The sequence below is a fragment of the Agelaius phoeniceus genome, chromosome 3, assembly GCF_051311805.1.
Source record: "Agelaius phoeniceus isolate bAgePho1 chromosome 3, bAgePho1.hap1, whole genome shotgun sequence".
Lineage (NCBI taxonomy): Eukaryota > Metazoa > Chordata > Aves > Passeriformes > Icteridae > Agelaius > Agelaius phoeniceus.
The window spans coordinates 35,838,876-35,858,207 of NC_135267.1; the positions used below are offsets into that span (position 1 = coordinate 35,838,876).

General features: G+C 35.9%; 1 protein-coding gene across 3 annotated transcripts in view; it reads right to left on the reverse strand.

Annotated features, from left to right (window-relative positions):
* Window positions 1-1,104: 1,104 nt before the first annotated feature.
* KIDINS220 (kinase D interacting substrate 220) overlaps window positions 1,105-19,332 on the reverse strand; it is a 75,477-nt gene continuing 57,249 nt past the window's right edge. The window contains exons 25-30 of one of the 3 annotated variants that reach the window (XM_054629520.2): window positions 15,678-15,788; window positions 14,738-14,794; window positions 8,336-8,476; window positions 6,450-6,548; window positions 5,341-5,589; window positions 1,105-3,482 (exon numbers count right to left, since the gene is read on the reverse strand). In XM_054629520.2, coding sequence (XP_054485495.2) covers window positions 2,214-3,482; window positions 5,341-5,589; window positions 6,450-6,548; window positions 8,336-8,476; window positions 14,738-14,794; window positions 15,678-15,788 — 1,926 coding nt within the window. In that variant the 3' untranslated portion in view covers window positions 1,105-2,213. The remainder of the gene's footprint in view (window positions 3,483-5,340; window positions 5,590-6,449; window positions 6,549-8,335; window positions 8,477-14,737; window positions 14,795-15,677; window positions 15,789-19,332) is intronic. The other 2 variants (XM_077175053.1, XM_077175054.1) reach the window with 2 other exon arrangements.

The window sequence follows — 19,332 nt, forward strand, 5'->3', positions numbered from 1 at the left end:
ATCCAGAAATGTACAGATCACATCTCCAGTCCTGTAAGTATAAGACATCCATGGACTGAAAAAATAGAGAGCCTAGATAAAGGCAGAAACACTTCTGTTGACTCTGGCATAGAAATGCATCCTCTTGATTTGGAAAACAAAGGCCAAGACCACAAGGTCCCTTGGGAAGCCTCTGGCTGGAGATGCACTGGGATACAAGCAAAGCTGTGCAGTTACACATACGACTGCCTATTGAGATAAGATCCCAATATTACCAGGTGGAACACGCCTGGGCTCGTCTGGCCCTTGCTGCTTGACCAGAGGCGCAGCTGAGGTGGTTTTACCTCAGAGCCACCTTTGGCTGGCTGGATGTGGCAGCTGGCACTTGGAACAGGTCTAGGCATGCAGGAACTCAGGTTTACCTCTGGTGGGAAGGCCTTGGGCGATGGTGAAGGAAAACGGAGACGGGTCCTGCTGGAGGGTTTTCATCCAGAGCTTTATTCCTAGGTCACAGACATCTGAATGTTGCAACAGCTCCAACAGAACAAAGAACCGCATGGTCCCCATGTCTTTTAAGCCCGGGGAGAGGGGGAGGGAAGGGGTAGGTGTGCCACCAACCAGGTAGGAGGGGGGAAGTCTCAGGAGACAAGTGGCACCTGGATAGCCCAATGTCCCCAGGGCTGAGAGGCATCTTTTGAGCTTTGCCAATCAGACAATGGCCTTGCTGGCCTACTGAGATTGACGGACAGCTCTCAGCAGGAGGCAAGGGGAAGGGAAGGGAGAAAGTACTGGCACACCTGGGAAAGGAACTGGGATGGCTGAAACAGGGTATTACATCACACTGCAACAACTGCCAAAACAGCAGCAATACTGCTCTGGACTAGTGAGAGGTGTCCACCTCTCTGCAGCTCACAGCACTTAATTTAGAAACGTTTGCTTTGGCAATTTCATTTCTCAAATGTATTTGTATATTTATTTAGCATTTTATTAAAAAGTATATTGCTTTAATGCATGTTAAAGAATTGAATCTGTGAAGTACTTTAACCCATAACAACACGGATTTAGCATTTTTATCAAGTGAAGAAACAAAGCACTGCAAATAAAAAGAAATTTGGACACAAGCCCAACATGCCAATTTATTTTTTATTTTCTTTCTATTAGCAGACTCTAGCTTGAACAATTCTTCCTCAAAACCATGCAGATTTCACCAGACAGTACAAGTATTTGCTATAACATCATTCAGGTACATTACTTAGATGATAAAAAAAATCTTCAAACACTGTACTTCAGAAATAAAGATGTTGGAGAACAGCTTTGACAAGATTCCAAAAGGTATGCATTAGTTTTAAAATGGCAAACACTGCTTATTTTTCTTTCCATAACCAAATGATAAACACTGTACCAAGGAAAAAACACACACAGCCACAAATGCTTCATAAATTCAAACATCATATTCATACTTTACCCTTCCAGTATTTTAATCTGGTGGTTGCACCTACGGAGACCATCTATTCAGTGACTGCAAACTGTGTAGCTATAATAAATAATGGATCCACTAAGTCAATGATAAGGTATTACCTTATAAATAACTGCCAATTCCAGTGACACATCAAGACAACATTCCTTACAAACCGTATCACCACTCTACCCAAAGTTCACAAATCCAACAGTAACTACTGAACGTACAGAGAGCAAAAGCATACATATAGCCAAACAAGTACCTTAACACTCAAATTTCAACATATGTAATTTATGTTGCACACATTAATTCATAAATTAATGCAAAGTTCGGTAAGGTTGTGCTATTCAATGTTTTGGCATCTTGAACATCAAATGGCAAGGATGGACAGCATTAACTTGCTAATATGGAGAATTAACGGAATGTTTAGATGGGATAAGTAATACATATCCCAAGAGAAAAGCAAAATCACATTGTACTTTTCATAATTAAACCATATTTCTGTGAAATCTGCCCCTGACCAATCCTTTGCACAGTGTTTTTAGAAAGAACTGATTTTCCATGCTGACAACTACTGCTTTTATATGTGGGGAAGGTCTGAAGTAATTTGCTTCTGGTAAAAATTACTCCTCCTTTCAGAGAAAATGACTGAAAATAATCTAGGCCATCTTTTACAATATCGAAAGCTTGAACTACAGAGATTAATGTAACCACAAACTGACAAAGAATTCCAAGCTACTATTCATGAGCATACTCTTTTCAACCTGGCTGTTTTTCACAGGATACTCTCTCTCTCTTCTCCAAACCCAGCTCCCTCTGAGGCTGCGACGGTGTGGAGCTCTGATGAATCTTTTGAAAGCCTGGTATAACTTGAACGCTGGCCTCGCTTGTGAGCAGCCGTCTTCAGGTTCTCATTCTGAACTGCAGTTGGATTGGAACCTGAGCCAGGGTGCAGGATAATTTGAGATGGATCTCTGATACCTTGGATTTCTTCAAAATTTTGATTAGCTCGATTGCTTGGAGCACTGTTGTTATTTAAGGTGACTGTACTAGGGGTTCTGTTTAAATTATAGACTTTCTGGCAGGCTGGCCAGCTCTCTTCAGGGCTACTTGCTATCAGGCTGCTTTCAGAAGGGCTTTTCTTATCTTCTGAGCAAATAGACATGCGAACCACAGCTGGATCTTGAAGGCCACTAAGGCTGTGTGGAATTCCTCTTTTTGCACTGTGACTGTCATCTTCAAGCTCAATGAGATTTGCCTTTTCAAGCTGTGAATCATCTGCTCCTTCATTGTGGAGGGAATGATTTGGAGAACTTTCATTGGATCTTACACCAGAGTCAGATGAATCTTTTTTATCCAGAAGGGCATCTGTCAAATACTCCTTTGCTTTGATGAAGGTTCTAATAGGTTCAGAACCATGTTCTGGAGATTTGGGCTGCTTCTCTATTTTGATATCTGTTTTCTTATCTTTACCTTCCTTAAGAAGTGGAGTATTATCTGATTCTTCAGTTCCTGACTCATCTTCATCACTGGGAAGTTTCTGGTACCGGAGAGTAACTCCCTTAAGTTTCAAATCTGCAGCCTGAAAAATACTTGTTCTTTCCAAAGACTTCTTTCCTGGCAGAAGCTTGGAACCAGACTGATCAGATTTTTCATCTTCTTCAGTTATAGGATCCAAAGGAGATGCATCATTAGTAGAAACACCTGAAGTACTGTAATCAACATCATTCCTCTTCAGCAAAAAGGACTTTCTTCCATCATCCTGTTTCTGTTCACTGTCTTTTCCTTTTTCCTGTTCTGCATTGGAGTGCAGGGAGCCCCCCGACGTGCTCTGGCCCATGTAGAAAGCACTTGAGCTATGAGGAGAGGACCTCCCACTTACTGTGGTAGAATTGGCACCTCCTTCTAACTGGGACATTTGAGCAATATACTCTCTATATGCATCTCTGTACTCTGCCTGCACCTTGTCTGTAAGCTTTGATATTTCAATACTAGAATCTTGAGAGTTAAGACTTGAAAGACTTGGAGTTCTACGAGTTTGTGACTGGAAAAAAAAAAAAAGACAAAAAGGTAACAGTTAAATGAACTATCTATTTTTACTTTTATCAATCTTCTTACATGAAATAACTCAGAGTATTAAATATGTACTTAAATTATTCTTTTCATTGCTGCAAATAAGATTATGCAAGTGAAATTGTAAACACTAAATATGCTTACTATAAACATATATATGGAATCACACACACAAACTAAACTGAGAAAATATTCCTATTCTTAGTTCCCATAATGAAAAATTTCCACAAAACAAGCATTTCATCCAGTGCATTTGAGACTAACTCTTGAATGTATAATTACAAAGACTGGATTTGTATGTCAAGATGGGCTTTTCTAATACATTTCATACATTTACAAAATTTGCATTTTATATTAGAAAGAAAGCAAGAATTAATCTAAATGTTGAACAAATCTCAAAAACATATTTAAGAGACCTCCACCATACATACTTCAATATATCCTGGCAAAATTCCACATATCTGTTTTCAGAAAAATCAGTTTTCTGACAAACATGACCCTCTTTGCCCCCATGTCTGCTTTTAGAATTTGGTTTTATTTCTCACTACCCTACTCTGACATCTAATTAAACTAATTTCCCCAAGTGCAGTCTCTTTTGCCAATGATGGTCTCTGGTGAGTGATCTCTCCCTGCCCACAAGCCTGCCATTGTATATCCTCTCCCCTGCACAGCTGAGGAGGGCAGTGATAAAGAAACTTTGGTGGGCACCTGAAATCCAGCCAGGGCCAACTCACCACAAGAGAGAAGCTGAAATACAAGTCAGTGTTAACTTAAAAATTCTAACAGGTGTTCCAATGTTTTCTTAAGGACAAACCACCTTTCTCATTCCTTTGATTCAATTTTAGGTAACTGTATAGGCATCAGAAGCACTGTTTATTCAAATACATCAAATGTGTATAATGCCACATGTCTAGAAAAAATGTCTAGAAAAAACATGAATTGATACTCCATGGATATGGGTAGTAAGGGTGATTTGTATCCTACCAATAAACACAGGCATGCATGCACACATTCAGAAGTGTCTGGGACAGAAATCTATCTCTGAGTTATATATCCCAAACCCACTTTCACAATGTTGATTACTGAAAGTATCACCTATGGCTAGGAATTTGAAAAAATTTTATTTTGTTGCACCTTCAAGATTTTATCATTTACTTTTAGAGATGAAAAGGGCTCACCCCACTGGGTTTGCTGTTTCTTTTTTTTTAATTCTAACCACTACTTAGCCACCAACTGATTAGTCTTATTTCTTAAGGATAGACAAATGAATACCCAACACTTCACATGGTCTCATAAGATACAGAAGAAAACTGACCTATGGCAGAAAACCTATGGCAGAAACCACAGCTGGAGAGGGATGTCAGTTCTGGAGTTTATGAACAGGTTATGCATTGTAAGGACAAGGTTCTGATGTCATGGATCACTGTCTATTTTCAAAAACCTAACAAATACATTTGTTCTATGGGCTAATGTCTGGTTAGCACATAGCTGAAATATTTAATAGACAAAGCCTGAATAATACAAAAATACAGAAGCCTTGGAAGACACCACCCTAGGCTAGATGAGAAAAGTATGATAGCTTTAGGTTGTTTGTCATGAAGAGTGATTACTGGAACAGATGAGTACTTTTCAGATGGCAAAAATTAAAGACTTCAACTGAGAGTATGGTTAGAGTTTACATCTCTGCAGGACTAGGCTTTACCTAGACTGAGAACTGAAAGCATCTGAACTATCCTAGAGCCTTATTTCTTGACTTGTCTATAGCAAGCCTGGAAAAAACCTCTTTTCCATACAGGTAAATAAGCAGAATACATTTCTCTATTAAATACCTGCCAACTTAAGTTACTGTGGCGTGGAGGAGCTTCATCAAGACCGATTGTGTTGAGTTCTTCAAAGCTGAAGTTCAGTGTGTAGGGAGCTTGGCCAGCAAGCCCTGTCAGCTCAGTGTGAGGCAGCTCGGTGCTGTGGCCAGGGCGGCGAGTAAGGTCACTGTGAGGAATCGCAGCTGTACCGTGCTCCGCTGCTCCACGAGGATCCTCCTGAGCAGCCTGATTTTCTGCATTTCTCATTTCAAGTATCTTAACATGCAAAGAGAGACAGTTTAAATGTAATTGCATAAATAGAAAAAGTTCTCAAAATTGATTGAGAATTCCATTAAAAATAGGAATGAGGAATTCGCAGCTGTAAATGTGTACCTGTATATGCAGTTTTGACCATGAAAAGTAGAAAAATCACTCGCTAATTCTTTTGTATTTACAAATTATTCTTATTACTGCTCAAACCCTTGAAAGAACCCACATGCCACAAAAATACTTAAATTCTTGTAAAACCAGTACGTGATAAATTACAAATTTTAAAGCAAAACCAAACACTTCATATCTAACAATAAATCTCATCGTGTAATTCTTGGTGTTTTCAACACTGACTTACAGTTGAGAGACACACTGTTATTTCAAGAAAGAAAACTGGCAATAGTCTAAAAATACTTGAGAGAAAACTCAGTTCTCAGTGATGCATAACCCTCACTGTAACAGCCTGCCTGCCCAATTCCTTCCTTATTATTACCTATACTTTGAATTCCCTGACTAACTTCAACAGTAGAACAGAGATTTTAAAAAGAGTTAAGTTCTGACCATTTCATTAAAATAAGCAAATTTCAGAAAGGGAACCAACACAGGAAAAAACAGATCCCACAAAAAAAGGAGTAAAAAACTTCAGAGGTCACAATCAATTAAGATGCAAATTCACAAGCAAACAGTTACTCATTAGTGCTTAAGACAAAAAGACAAAATAACAAAATAGCAGATGCATTCATGCTCTAAGATAATATTTACAAACTTAAAGATGATGACAATAAGGAAGCAATCAGAAAGAAAGAAAGACTCATATTAAAAAAGACTAATTTATGATGACCTGAACACTGAACAGAAAGTCTTACCATGCTCCTGAACAGGTGCCAGTCACCAAAATTCATATTCATTTCTTTTTTCAGTTCATCAATGTTGCACTGAGCCAAGACACGGCCATTTATATTTGCCTAAAAAAATACAACTAAATAATGTAAATTATGGATACAAGAATTATGGCACAGCAGTAACAGACTAAAACGGTAGAGGTAAAGCTGGATGCAGACTACTAGAAATTTCCCAAAGTCACTATTAAGTCCAATTCTATATAAAACCATATGTTTTTATACAAGTATATTTAGTGATAATTGCTGATGGACAAGAAACACCTATGTGTCATGGAAAAAAATGGAAATATTAAATCCATTAAAAATGTGTATAAAAAAGGCAATAAGATAGTGTCCTATATACAGACATAAGGAAATAACATGTAAGTGGTGGAAAATTTCAGGGACAATAAGCCACACTGATCTGCTTATATTTCTCCAACTCAGAACAGAAATGGACAGCAGACATCCAAGCATTTGAAGATAATCAGACAATGAAGTCCCAGGCAGCATCTGACCCCTGGCTTCAAGCATCTGAGATCAAGTACTGCCTCCATTAAGTTCCCTCTCTGCATGAAACAGGCTTACATTCCTCCCATCATCAGAAATTCCCAGGGACAGAAGATTAGACATCTTTCTAATGTTCATCATCAATCAGAGATCAACACAGAAATGCTTAAACAAGATCTATATTCCTTACATTTGGCATGTTTATATAGTCCTTAACTTCCAAAAGCACCAAATTCAACACAGAATCATTTTCATTACATAACAATGAGAGGTATTTATCTTTATACCATGTATCAGTGCATAGACAGAATGTAAAAGAGGAACCATGTCTTAGGAGAGCAGCCAGAAAATGGAGGACCCAAGTTGAGAGCTCTGCCTATACTGAGGGATCTCAATGGTTTTGTACACATATCCCAGCAGATGGTCTTAGTCAAACCAGGAAAAAGACCAGGCAGAGCCATTTTCTTTCTTCTTTTTTGCATGATATCCCTTGTAATTCTTACAATGCAAGAATATAAATAAGAGGAATCTCATTAAGGATAACTAATGAGCACATCCTTCTTTCAGTCTGGAGCAAAGGAAGCAACTAAAATTTTTTGCAGCTTTACCTAATGACCTGCAGTCTAGCATCCTACTTCTTGTTTTGAGTAGTTTTGCTGAAGCTTCCTATGAAAAACCTGTCTCTTAATCCTTGAATCAAATCCTTCCATATTAAGATACAATAGGTTCCAGGACAAAGTGAGCTCAGCAAATCCACTAATGACAACCTTCATATTTTTCCCTTCTTTGTAAAAAAGAGCACACAGAATTGTGAAAAAAAAAAAAAAAAAAGTTCAAGAGCAAAAAAGAATTCAGTGTTAATGTATCTATCACAGAAATGAGGAGAGACAGAAAAATATAGAGTGATCTCTTTCTGAAGCAAATAGATGCGGACTATGATAAAGAAATGGAACCATCTTGACCACTCATTTACAACAGGAGAGATGTGCCAATTTTTCACAGAGAAAAAAAAAGTAAGGGATACTGCTACCTAGATATAGAAGACATTTGCAACCCTTTTTATTTTTTCATTACACATGGCAATTTTGAAAATATTTTTCTTGCTTTTTTTCTTAGAATAACCAGTCTCATCAGCATTTATAGTTCTGAGTGTTTGTCCTTTTCAACAGAGCATTTCCTCTGAAAAATGAATGCTTGTATTAAAATGTCCTCCAAACTTGTCACGCACAGAACTTAGGATGTTATTTTATCACCTGATATGTTTAATGAACATTTTCAAGAAAAGAGGTAACTAAATATTTTCCTCTCCTTGTGTATCTCCACGTTTAGGAACTAAACACATAATGAAGTTCAGCTGATACCTTTTTTATAGTTGCAGAGTACTGAGGTAGCATGCTCTGGTCCAGACCATCTATCTGCTTTAGCTTCTCACACACAGCTTCCACACTCATTGTGCTCAGAGATACATGGGATACTCCTGTGGCTGACCCTGTGCCTGCTCCCTGTAAGTGAGAAAACGTGCACGTAAGACTTGTTCCAGTACTCAGTACACCCAGAAATTCACAATACACACTAACACAAATCAAGCTGTGTTCAACTATATTTTAAAATAAAGTTATGAGAATAAGAATGCACAGGCATTTTTAATTACTATCAGAATATCTATATATTGGGAAACATTCATTATATGTATTTATAGGAGAAAAAGATGAGCACCTTGAGTCCTGCCTTTGTGACAAAATAACCCTCTTACACAATTTTAAGTAAAGAAACATAAAGATCAGAAATATTAAGCACAGGTTAATCAATTTACAATGCAGTTTCACTCACAAGGTTTCCCCTAACTTTAGTTACTTTGGTTTTGGGATGTTTGGGGTTTTTTTCTCAAATAATGCACATACAACTTAGATTTTTCTGTCTTAAAATCTCCTGGTTTATTATCAGACAAAAATGACTTAAAACTCAAAGACACTCAAAACAAAGACAACTCCTCAACTACTTGGATTAACTTTAACAATAATTTTAACAATATCTGTTTATTTTCCAGAGGTTCCTTCAGCTCTATTTATGCAAGATCAGCCAAGGGGCTGTATACCACAGTACTGAAACAGCAGCACTGCAATTGCCCTACAAGATACAATGAGGATGCTTCACGTACCCCAAACTTGGGCAAGACTCAGGTAGAAATTATTTCTAATTATTCAGCTCTGTAACACAAGAGTTGTCCTGTTAATGTTGCTACCTTTGGGAATTTCAAAGAAAGGGTGGAAAACTAAAACAAATGCATCTGCATACTGAGGGTGAAAGTATATTAAGGCAGTATGTTCCTTAAAAAAAATCACATTCTCCCTGGATGGGAACCCATGCAGTTACACTAGTGATTCCAAATTTCAAAAAGCAAAATCAGAATCAGTTCTATCAGTTAAAAATATTTGTATACTCTCCACTTGTGAGGGAGGTTACACCTTCCCTTTTTTCTTAAAATTAAGATTTGGGTGCAGCATTGTAGACTGTGCACCAAACAGCTCATTTTTGGAGGATGCAAAAGAGCTTTTAAGCTTCAGAGGTCATCATCACATGCACAAGCCCTGGGATGTAAAAGTGCATTTTGAGTATCCAGTTAATCAAGTTTTATTATATTCTTCAAATCACCAATGAAGACTGGTTTTGGAGTTGTAATATTGTCTCCCATTTTTATTTAATTACTTGGAAGATGTTTAATCTTTCAGAATTAATATAAATTACTAGATAAATTACTAAATCTCCATCCCTCTGAAAACCAGGAGTTATCACAGAGAATGCCATTAACCTTATCTGAATTATCTAAACCAGGATATTTACAAAGAATTTATTCAACTAGTAATTCCAAGGCAGCAATCTAAAACCCCATTATCTACTACCTCAGAGTTCTGACTTACTGTTATCAAAGATATCCTGATCTGGGGAGCTAGGCACACTCCTAGCTACTCTGAGTTTCAAAGTTTAGGTAATATTACATGTAATTCCCCTAAAGTTCTCCACCAGATGTCCTTGAAATGGACTTTAAAGTGTGTAACTATCAGCTTCATTTGGGAATGCTACTGGGGATTGTAGGGAATTTGAGCCTGGCAGCTCACACACTTGCCTGGAAATAGCTGGAGCACCAATCTTTGTTTCTTTAACCATTCCTATTTTTTTTAATGTCATGTCAATTCGATAATAAACAAACAAAGGATATATCCCATTTTCTGGGAAGGCAATCTACCTAAATTACTGCAGAAAAATTAAACATTTTAATTCCACTTCAGTCTAGGCATTTAAACTAGGGCTTGGTACTCCTTTAGAGAACATGCCAGCTACATTTCAGATACTGCAATGTCTAAAGGACAAATTTTAGATCTTAATTTAGTCTGATTTTTAGCACATTTAAAATCTGTATCATGTCGAGGATATAAGCCAATCATCAAAATGATGAAAATGACAGAATGAAGCTTCACCCATAATCTATTTATCATATACCTCTTTTATACATCTTTAATTTTCCTCTTTAAGAGATCGCTGTGGGTTTTTCTTCAGAATACCAGCTTGTGATCCATTATTTCCTCATAAACACACTATTTACTATTGGCATGAGTTAGATAATACATCAACAAAGACAAGATACTAAGTTAATTCAAATCTTAATTATTTTTTGAAAGAAGGCTTATCAATTAAAACAAAAGAAACTGTTATAGCCAAAATTACTTTGTGGCACCACTAAAATAAATGGTCCCTAAGCAACATGTGTTAGCAATTGCCTTTGTTCTCAGAATCTATCAAATACATTATCTATGATATACCCAGAAATAAATGAAGAGAAGTTTTAAACACATCTAATTTAACAGATTCTCATTCAGATCAAAATATTTTTCTAACAATCAAGGACAAGCAATTCTTTCTGCATGCATTAAGACCTAGTTTAGAAACTTTGCTTTCAGTGTATAAAAAAAGATACATAAAAGCTGAAATATTTAGACTATTTTTGTTAAAGTGTGAACTGTCTGAAATAGATGCACATTAATCCAAATCATTCTTTATGAAAAGCACTCTCTGAAGAATAAGTAATGTAATAGCTTTAGGGATATTGTCATCATGTAAGTGAATTATAACTGTACTTAAACTGACACATTTTTCAGCCTTAGTGGTTTTGTTAGAGATGCTTAGAGAACATTAGTCTGAAAAGTATTTGCCATGCAAAAGCTAAAAGCAGCTTGTCAAAACAAACCTCAAGGCTAGTAATGAGCATTAGTTTACAGACAGCCCAGCATGAAGCACCAGTATGATAGCTTCTGGAATGACTGAAACAAGTGAATGAGAATTCACAGGAAGTGGCTGTACCTGTCTGTTTTTGTTTAACTCAGACTTACACAGCTTTGAGAAAAGGACAAAACAGAATTAAAAGAAACAACAGCTTAAAGTGACATCACAAAGGTTGAACATACAGAGAACATGCTTTGAAGTAAACAGGAGATCAGGGTTAGGATAGACACAGGATATTTTCATAATGTGATGAAACTTTTAAAATAGGTCTTAAAAATATACATTTAGGATATGCTATACAAATACTATTTTCATGAGCATACTATTCTGTTTTGCATTTGTAAAAAAACCCCTTGCTATATTCTGTTTTTCATAAAGGTTTTAGATTGTTTTTGACAGAAAATCCTCCTTTTAATGAAACATTCTCCTGCCATCTCAAGATCCCATTATACTACCAATGTACCTCAAATAACTTTTCAAACTCCTATCTAATCAAATCTGCCAACGCCCCTCGCCCCCACCCGCCCAAAAAAGCCCCAAAAACAAACCAGCACCACCCACAGAATAGAAAAGTTATTTCTTATAAGCACAAATATTCAAAGCACAAAAATGCTACACAAAAGCACTGGAAAATCTGTAAGAAAACTCCCATGCCATACATTTTCATTCATGCTCAAACTTTTGAAAAGTACTTCTTAAGAACTACTCTATGCTTATCTATACTACATGCTCTGAGCCACGTTAGTCCTCATTCAAAGCACACATAATACTAATACTACATCTTAATGGATTATATATTCAGTGCAGTATGAAAAAATGTATTTAAACAAAGCAATCATATTGGAACAAGCTACTTCCTAAGAAGTCAAAATTAACAATGCAAACTAAAGCACAAAATCAAGTTTATGACAGATAAGGACTGCTAATGCTAGTTTGATTTCTAACATAAAAGGGGATTCTGTGAACCATTCCAGGTTACCATTCCATGACTGGTAACACTGCAATCCATCTACAAACCCTTCAAAAGGGCATTCTAGAAGTTTTTGAAGTTATTCAAAACTAAGCATCTGTACAGTAAAACCAGCAGAAATGCATGTTTGTCTCCATCACAGATGTCAAAGGCTGGCATCTTAAGACTATTTTCATTAGTGGTTCAAGCTGATAACCTAAAATTTGCAATGCACCTTCATGCTGATACAACTAAATAGATGGTATTTGGTCAACTCACCAGTTTGACATCTATGTTTTGATCCATTGAGCAAAAAACAGTAAACTATGGTCTGAGACAGACAAGTTTTATCAGCAGCAACAGAATCTAAGTACGGAAGGTGACTAAAGTAAAATGCTTGTTACAGGACGACTATACTCAAAATATTCCTGATTTTTACTAAGCTAACCTGGATATTATGAGACTACTGATGGTGGTCTGGAATTTCAGAATTTGGTCACTCCAACATTAGACTGACAACAACAGCAGACCCATAACTAGATCATGTAACAGCCTCCACACAGCTCTGTCAACTCATGCAGTAAGCAGAAATTATGATGTGTGTGAAAAAAATTATACTCCTGAGTAATCCTGTTTTTTCGCCCTGTTATGACTCAAACATTCAAAACAATGATTATTCTCTATTTTACACAGGAGTTGCAACATTTCTGGCTCCTTGCCAGTTTAGCATGAAAGACAATTTTGATTCTACATGCTCCTCTTGTTTTCAATCACCAAACCAATTACACATCCTGGTGTTCATTAACTACTTTGTGCAGGGTTTTTTTTTGTTTATTTAATTACTTTGCATGCACCAAACCATTTAATAAGTTGGATCACTTATACAGTAGCAACGACCCATCAATTAAGAGCTACCTAAATAGCTGGATGAAATTATTGTACCCATCATCTACAGATAATTGTAGCACATAATACAAACATAATACTCTTTCCTTCCATGGAAAATTCAATAAAGTTGACAAAAGATGTGGATTTAGAGTAGATGAAACCCTGAAAATACATTGTGTATCATATCCTGACTAACAACCTTCTTGTCAACTTTCCAAGAGACTTTAAAAAAAATCCCAAGTTTTAGATTTACACCATAGGTTAAATAGTGCTAAGTCTTAGAAAAGTATGTGATCTGATATGCTGCATTAGAGACTCACATTAGTATAAATTAAATAAAAAAACAGATCTAACAAAATCTTCCATTATCATTATCTCAAAGGAAGTTTCTTTTTAATGTTTTAATTCCTGTATTTTCTTACTTAGAGGCAATTGGTTACTTAACTTACAGGAGTCTTTTAAACTGCTGTTTGAAGCTGCACCTAAATGTGCATTAAGATAAACACTCAGCAGCAAGCAGAAGAGGCACTCAGTTCCAATTCTGCTGCTGGAACTCATTCACTACTTTGCTCCAAGACTAAATCCTGCTTTTCCAGGCTTGTGTGCTTTGTCACACTCACAGAGACACACAGTCCTCAGCCATCATGCTAATACTTTTGAGCAAGTCCATAAATTTTCCTTGCACTGGCAAGTCTCAAAGGTCTGGGAAAAGAATGGAATAATGAGATAAGGAATTAAACACAAGGATGGCATTTCCAAAAGAAAAATTACTCCACAGTCATCCCTTCACACAAAGTAAAAAATTACTTGGGAGAGAGAAACTTAGCATACCTTTTCCATTGCACTGCACATATGTGGTTTCTCAGTGAAAGTTATGTACAGTTAAACAGAGTTTGGAATCTGTGTGGGATTTGATTGCTTTTTCATTGCACAACAGTAGAAAGACATTTTTGCAATTATTTACTAAAAGAAAAAGTAAATGCAATCAAACTATAACTTTTGCCAACAACTACTGGCAGCAAATATTAAGAGAATCATGACAGTCACATTAAACTCTTTGTTTTGGTATAAAACACGATTACCATAATTAGAGTTAAAACATGTACCACAAAGATGACATCCTAAGTATGAATACTTAGGATAAAACAAAAGAAGTCACAGAAAAGGTAACTGTTAACATTCTGACTCATGAATAAGTTATGACCAGCAATATTTTATTTTTCCATTTCTATCAAAGCTGCCTTATATTGTGTTACCTGCAATAGCTTTATGTCACCAACTAAAGAAGTAGGTTCGGGAGAGAGAGTTGACTGAAGCAGAAAAACACAATTACTTCTAAAACTTAAGCACTGAATGACCAGCTGTCATTCTGCACTCTGCTCAGCTACCACGACACTTAACTGAAAGCTCACCACAGCTACTGAGAAAGGCAAGGGGAAAACTACAGGGGAAAACAGAGTACATCTTACAAGTGAAATATTAGCTTTTAAATTCATTCACGAACTACATTAGTTTTCAACTACTCTATTTGCCCACCAAAGCCACTGATGCAGTGTTAGTGAACTGCAGTTATGATTAATGCAGACTCATTACTGCTGAAAAAGCAATGAGATGCTAAAATTTCCACACCACATGACTACTCGTTTACCATTGAGGGGTCTGTGGGTGAAGGAAGCCCCTCATCAGCATCCTCCTTGATAACATCCTAACAACAACAAAATATTTTGGTTTGGGTAAAATGATCAAGGGCTCAACAAAAATTATGAAGTAAACAGTGAATGAGACTGATCTCACAATAATACATAATTCAATGGAAAGACATTTGTTTTCTTTAAGTGATTAAAGCTTTTACCACCTTTTAACAGCCTTGCTCGTTGTATAAGTACCCTAGAATTAAAGCAACCAACAAGTGAGGCTTTTACTTTTTTATCTTTCCTCAGTACATAATTCCATTTGAACAGCCATCTGTCAGTAAAATAAATACTGTTAAATAGGAGATTTATTATTCTATAGGAAGCTAGAAAAGTCTGCTAATTTTGCCCTTCTAATGGGTAAAATTGGATTACATGTACTTCAAAAACACTTCAGATAAAATGTATTTTGTTTTACTTAAATATTAAATATATTTCTTTTAACATTTAAATATGATCTTCCAGTTTCTAGCATTTTTTACAACATTAAAGGATGTAATTTTATCTTCTCCGGGTACAAAGAATTTGTGACACATTATTAAAAAAACCTGAATATAAATTTACAAGTAGCACTCATTTTTCTTCTATCACTACATCTATTTTGGTACTATAGTATAGTTGGCATTTTCATTAATATATTTTTGCCAGTATCAAAGGTCATTCTTCTCTAATCTTTATACATAGATGCTAGAATTGGTTTTCCTCTGTAAGAAATTTCTAAAGTTAAAACAAAATACATTTACATTACATGTTAGTAACACCTTTGCTTAAAATATTTATAATAAATATAAAGCTTATACTTGTCTAACAGAGAACCATCATTAATAACCTTCAATTTCATTACTCACTATATTTATTGTCTAGGTTAGTATTTGAATTACCCTTCAAAATACTTACTAGGCCATTGTTCTGATCTCTGGACAAACTCGTTTTTAGTGGTGGACGTGAGATGAGATGAGAACTGCCAGGGTAATACCTTGGCATATAAAGATATGGGGCAAAGAATGGCTATGGAAAAAAAAAAGGTGTAACAAAAAAGGGACAAACAATTACACAAATCAAAATGTAATAATAAAATAAAAATCATTACAACAAAACATATCCTCTAGTTGAGTTTCATAAAGTAAAAAAGAGCAATTACTAATAGCTTTCTTTACTTTTGCATTGAACCATTGAACAGAATTCAATCAAAAGCTCTGGAGTGAATTCTTCAAAATCACTCAGCAAATGACCCCTTTTATTCCCTCCAAGCCAATGGGTGCTCTCGTACAGTTTCCTGGAGGAAAAGAGTCAGAATGGTTTTGGTAGTTACTCTCTAACATCTGCTTTCAATATGGGAAAAGGATAATTTAACAGTAATTCTGACAATTTTACTCTCTGACCTTCTAAAGTAAATATCAGGTGCTCAGTAAAACTTTGAGTCATTTGTAATAGCGAGACAATTGAACCAAATAAACAAGAAGTGTGATACATAAGAGCATCCAACACTAGAACTTCCCATATTTGTGGCACCCAACCTGGGGGCTTCCACAAACACTAGATTTTATAAACATATGAACAGATGCTTAGAGCAGACAGTATTGGAATTTTTTTTTTTGCTGGAAATACATTAATGGATGTTGTTCAATACAAATAACATTTTAAAGGACAGTGTTAATTTAGACTTTAGGGAAAGCAGAATTACAGCACTCATTGCTTTCAACTCATTGCCCAATTCTTAATAAAACTCCTCCCCCCAAAAAAACCAAAATCTAAAAAGCAACAAAACACCATAAAAACCTAAAACAAAAAATCTCAAAACAATGGCTGTATTACTGAATTCTGATGTTTCTATGTGTAGCATTTTCAAAATTGTATTACCCAGGTACTTCACAAGAGAACATATTATCTGATTTGTGTTTCTGCACATGACAAGATTCTGATTAGTCTACAGCACTAAATTCAGTATAGAGTAAATAATTCTATGACTAAAGGGAGAATCTATGAGGAAGGAGTGAAATTTGTGGAAATATTCCACCTTAGATTTGCCAATAAGGACTTAAAAACTTCTGTATTCAGAAGCAGCTCTAAATGAACTGAGAAATTCAAGTTTAATTTCTGAGTATATCATTTATGTAGACAGCATATGCTACAACTTCAAGCACTATGGAAAATAAAAATGGTTCCATATTCTTAGCTGCTAGGGATAGATTCTGAGCACTTTCACATAATTACCACAAAAATTTCATATGCTTTTCCAACATATGAAGTTACACAATATCCATTGTAACCATCAGTCTAATTGGAGAAGTTTGGTTACCTAGTCTTTGCCTCTACATGTTTTAGCTAGTAGAGAATGATGCAGGAAAGTTCACTGAATTAAAACTATTCCACTGTCATAAGGCACATTCTACAAATAATACAAACTCTTTTTTGGGAAGAGATTAATTTCCAGAAAATACCACAGAATCATTTAATGCCTCAGTTTTCCACTAACAGCTTAAACCATGTGGAAAACCCCCAAGCATGAAATGCTTTATGATCAAACTGCATTCAAGTGCCCAGCTCTCACTGCAGAGCCTCTTCTCTGAAACACACAGGGAGCTTGCTGGTTGCATGATATCAGACTACAAAGCAATGGAAAAAAAAACTGTCCACTAAGGCAATTATCCCACAATCCTCTCATAACTTCTAATAACCCCTGGGCTCATTTCAGCTATTCCACAGTTTCCCAACTGTGGAATTAATTCTTCATTACAGGCCAAGCACTTTAGACTCAATCTTCATTTGAAGTACAATACAGGCATCATGAAAACATGAGATCAATATAAATATGTACTGGGCATAAAGCAATGCAGAGTTGCTCTTCGAGTCTGCAGATAGCCTACAAACCTTAATGGATGTAGCAAAACATCATTTGTTCAAGATATCAAAGAATTGTCTCCTCTTTTGTAAAAAAAAAGGAAGTGTTCACATACCATGATTTCTTGCTCTCACCTAGGAAATCCCAATTAGACTTGCCTACAGCTCTGACTTTCCCTGTAAGAAACATCATCTCGACAATGATCCATGAGAGCAGCAATTTTGAGAAGCTGAACTTGAATTCAGCTTTCAGCCAGGCCATTAGACAGTGATAAACAGTACATGTCCAGCTTAACTCTATATGAGAGCCAGAGTGCTAAATTGAAGAGCTTCTAAATGGGACCATAATCTTCCCTTTACAGCTAGCCATAGGGAGAACTGGGTTTTAAACCAAAAATTAACAGATTACATCACTGGAAGTGCCAGGTCCATAACATAGGAGAATCTAAAGAAAAAAGAAGAAACATACATAATAAAAAACCCCATATTTTCTAAAAATAAAGTCTTTTCCCTAACAGCTGAAGGAGGTTTTTCTTAAGCATAAATTAATGCTTAAAGACAATAGGACAGGAACCATTTACTGGTTAGGGCACATATCCCCAGATGTGAGGGTGTTTTTGAATAAAATCCAGCCATTTCCACAGAAGTATTTGAATCCACTGTGTTGTGTCATACCATGTGTTGTGTATCCAAGACCTCTCTCAGAAACTTCTACTGGGGAGTTACTATTCATTTTTTTAAACACCATTTTTACAAATACCTGAGAAATGAAACATGACTGAAAATGTTGAAGGAAACAGTTTTTCAGGATGAATTTTCTACTTTTAAAAGGTTCTCATCACTCATCTCAGTATGTGGCGCTCATGACAGTACCTTTAGGAGTCCAGAGTAATGAATACAGTTCTCTGACAATATTTATTAAGTGACACACTAAAAACAATTATATTTTAGAAGGGTAGTATAAAATTCCAGTGAGAAAGGACAAAATTGAAGTATTTTAGTCTTCAGCAGGCAAAAAAGTAAGCACGGTCTGTAAGCCTTAAGACAAATGAACAAATAATAAACTCTTTGTAAGAACAGCTTATGACTCACCAATAATTATTTCTCTAATGCTTACTGGAGCCAAAAACCCCCATACAGGTTTCAACAGCTTATCACCCCTGACTTTAAACCTTGTCATGTACAGTAACACAAAACAGGGTAAAACAGACACAAAACCAGGGCTTCTAACAAAACAGCTACTTGGACTAAGCTGAGTTAGTATCAACACAAATATTCATGTGTCAAGCATTTATCAATGTTGGACTACTTCAAAATATGTTATTTTACGTTATTTTCAACAAAACAGCATACTGTCACTGCCTTGAAGGTATATAAGAATCATTTTAGAATAGATAACTTAAAAAGTTCTGGCCTACATATACTTTTTTTTGCCTTGGTTAACAAACACCGATTTATGAATAACTCAATTTACTTTTCACCTTAATAGGTTATATGTTTATCTACAGTCAAATCTACTTAATGTTAAAACTATTTCCTGTATATAGAAGTACACTATGACTTTTATCAGCTCTCTGTGGTTTTTTTCATGACAGTACTACAGAAAAAAAAGTGAAAAATAAAGTTTAAAAATACTGAACACATCCCACAAAACCAGAAAGTTTAGACACTCTTCAACTTTAAGTAAAGCACTTAATTCAATTTTCACGTG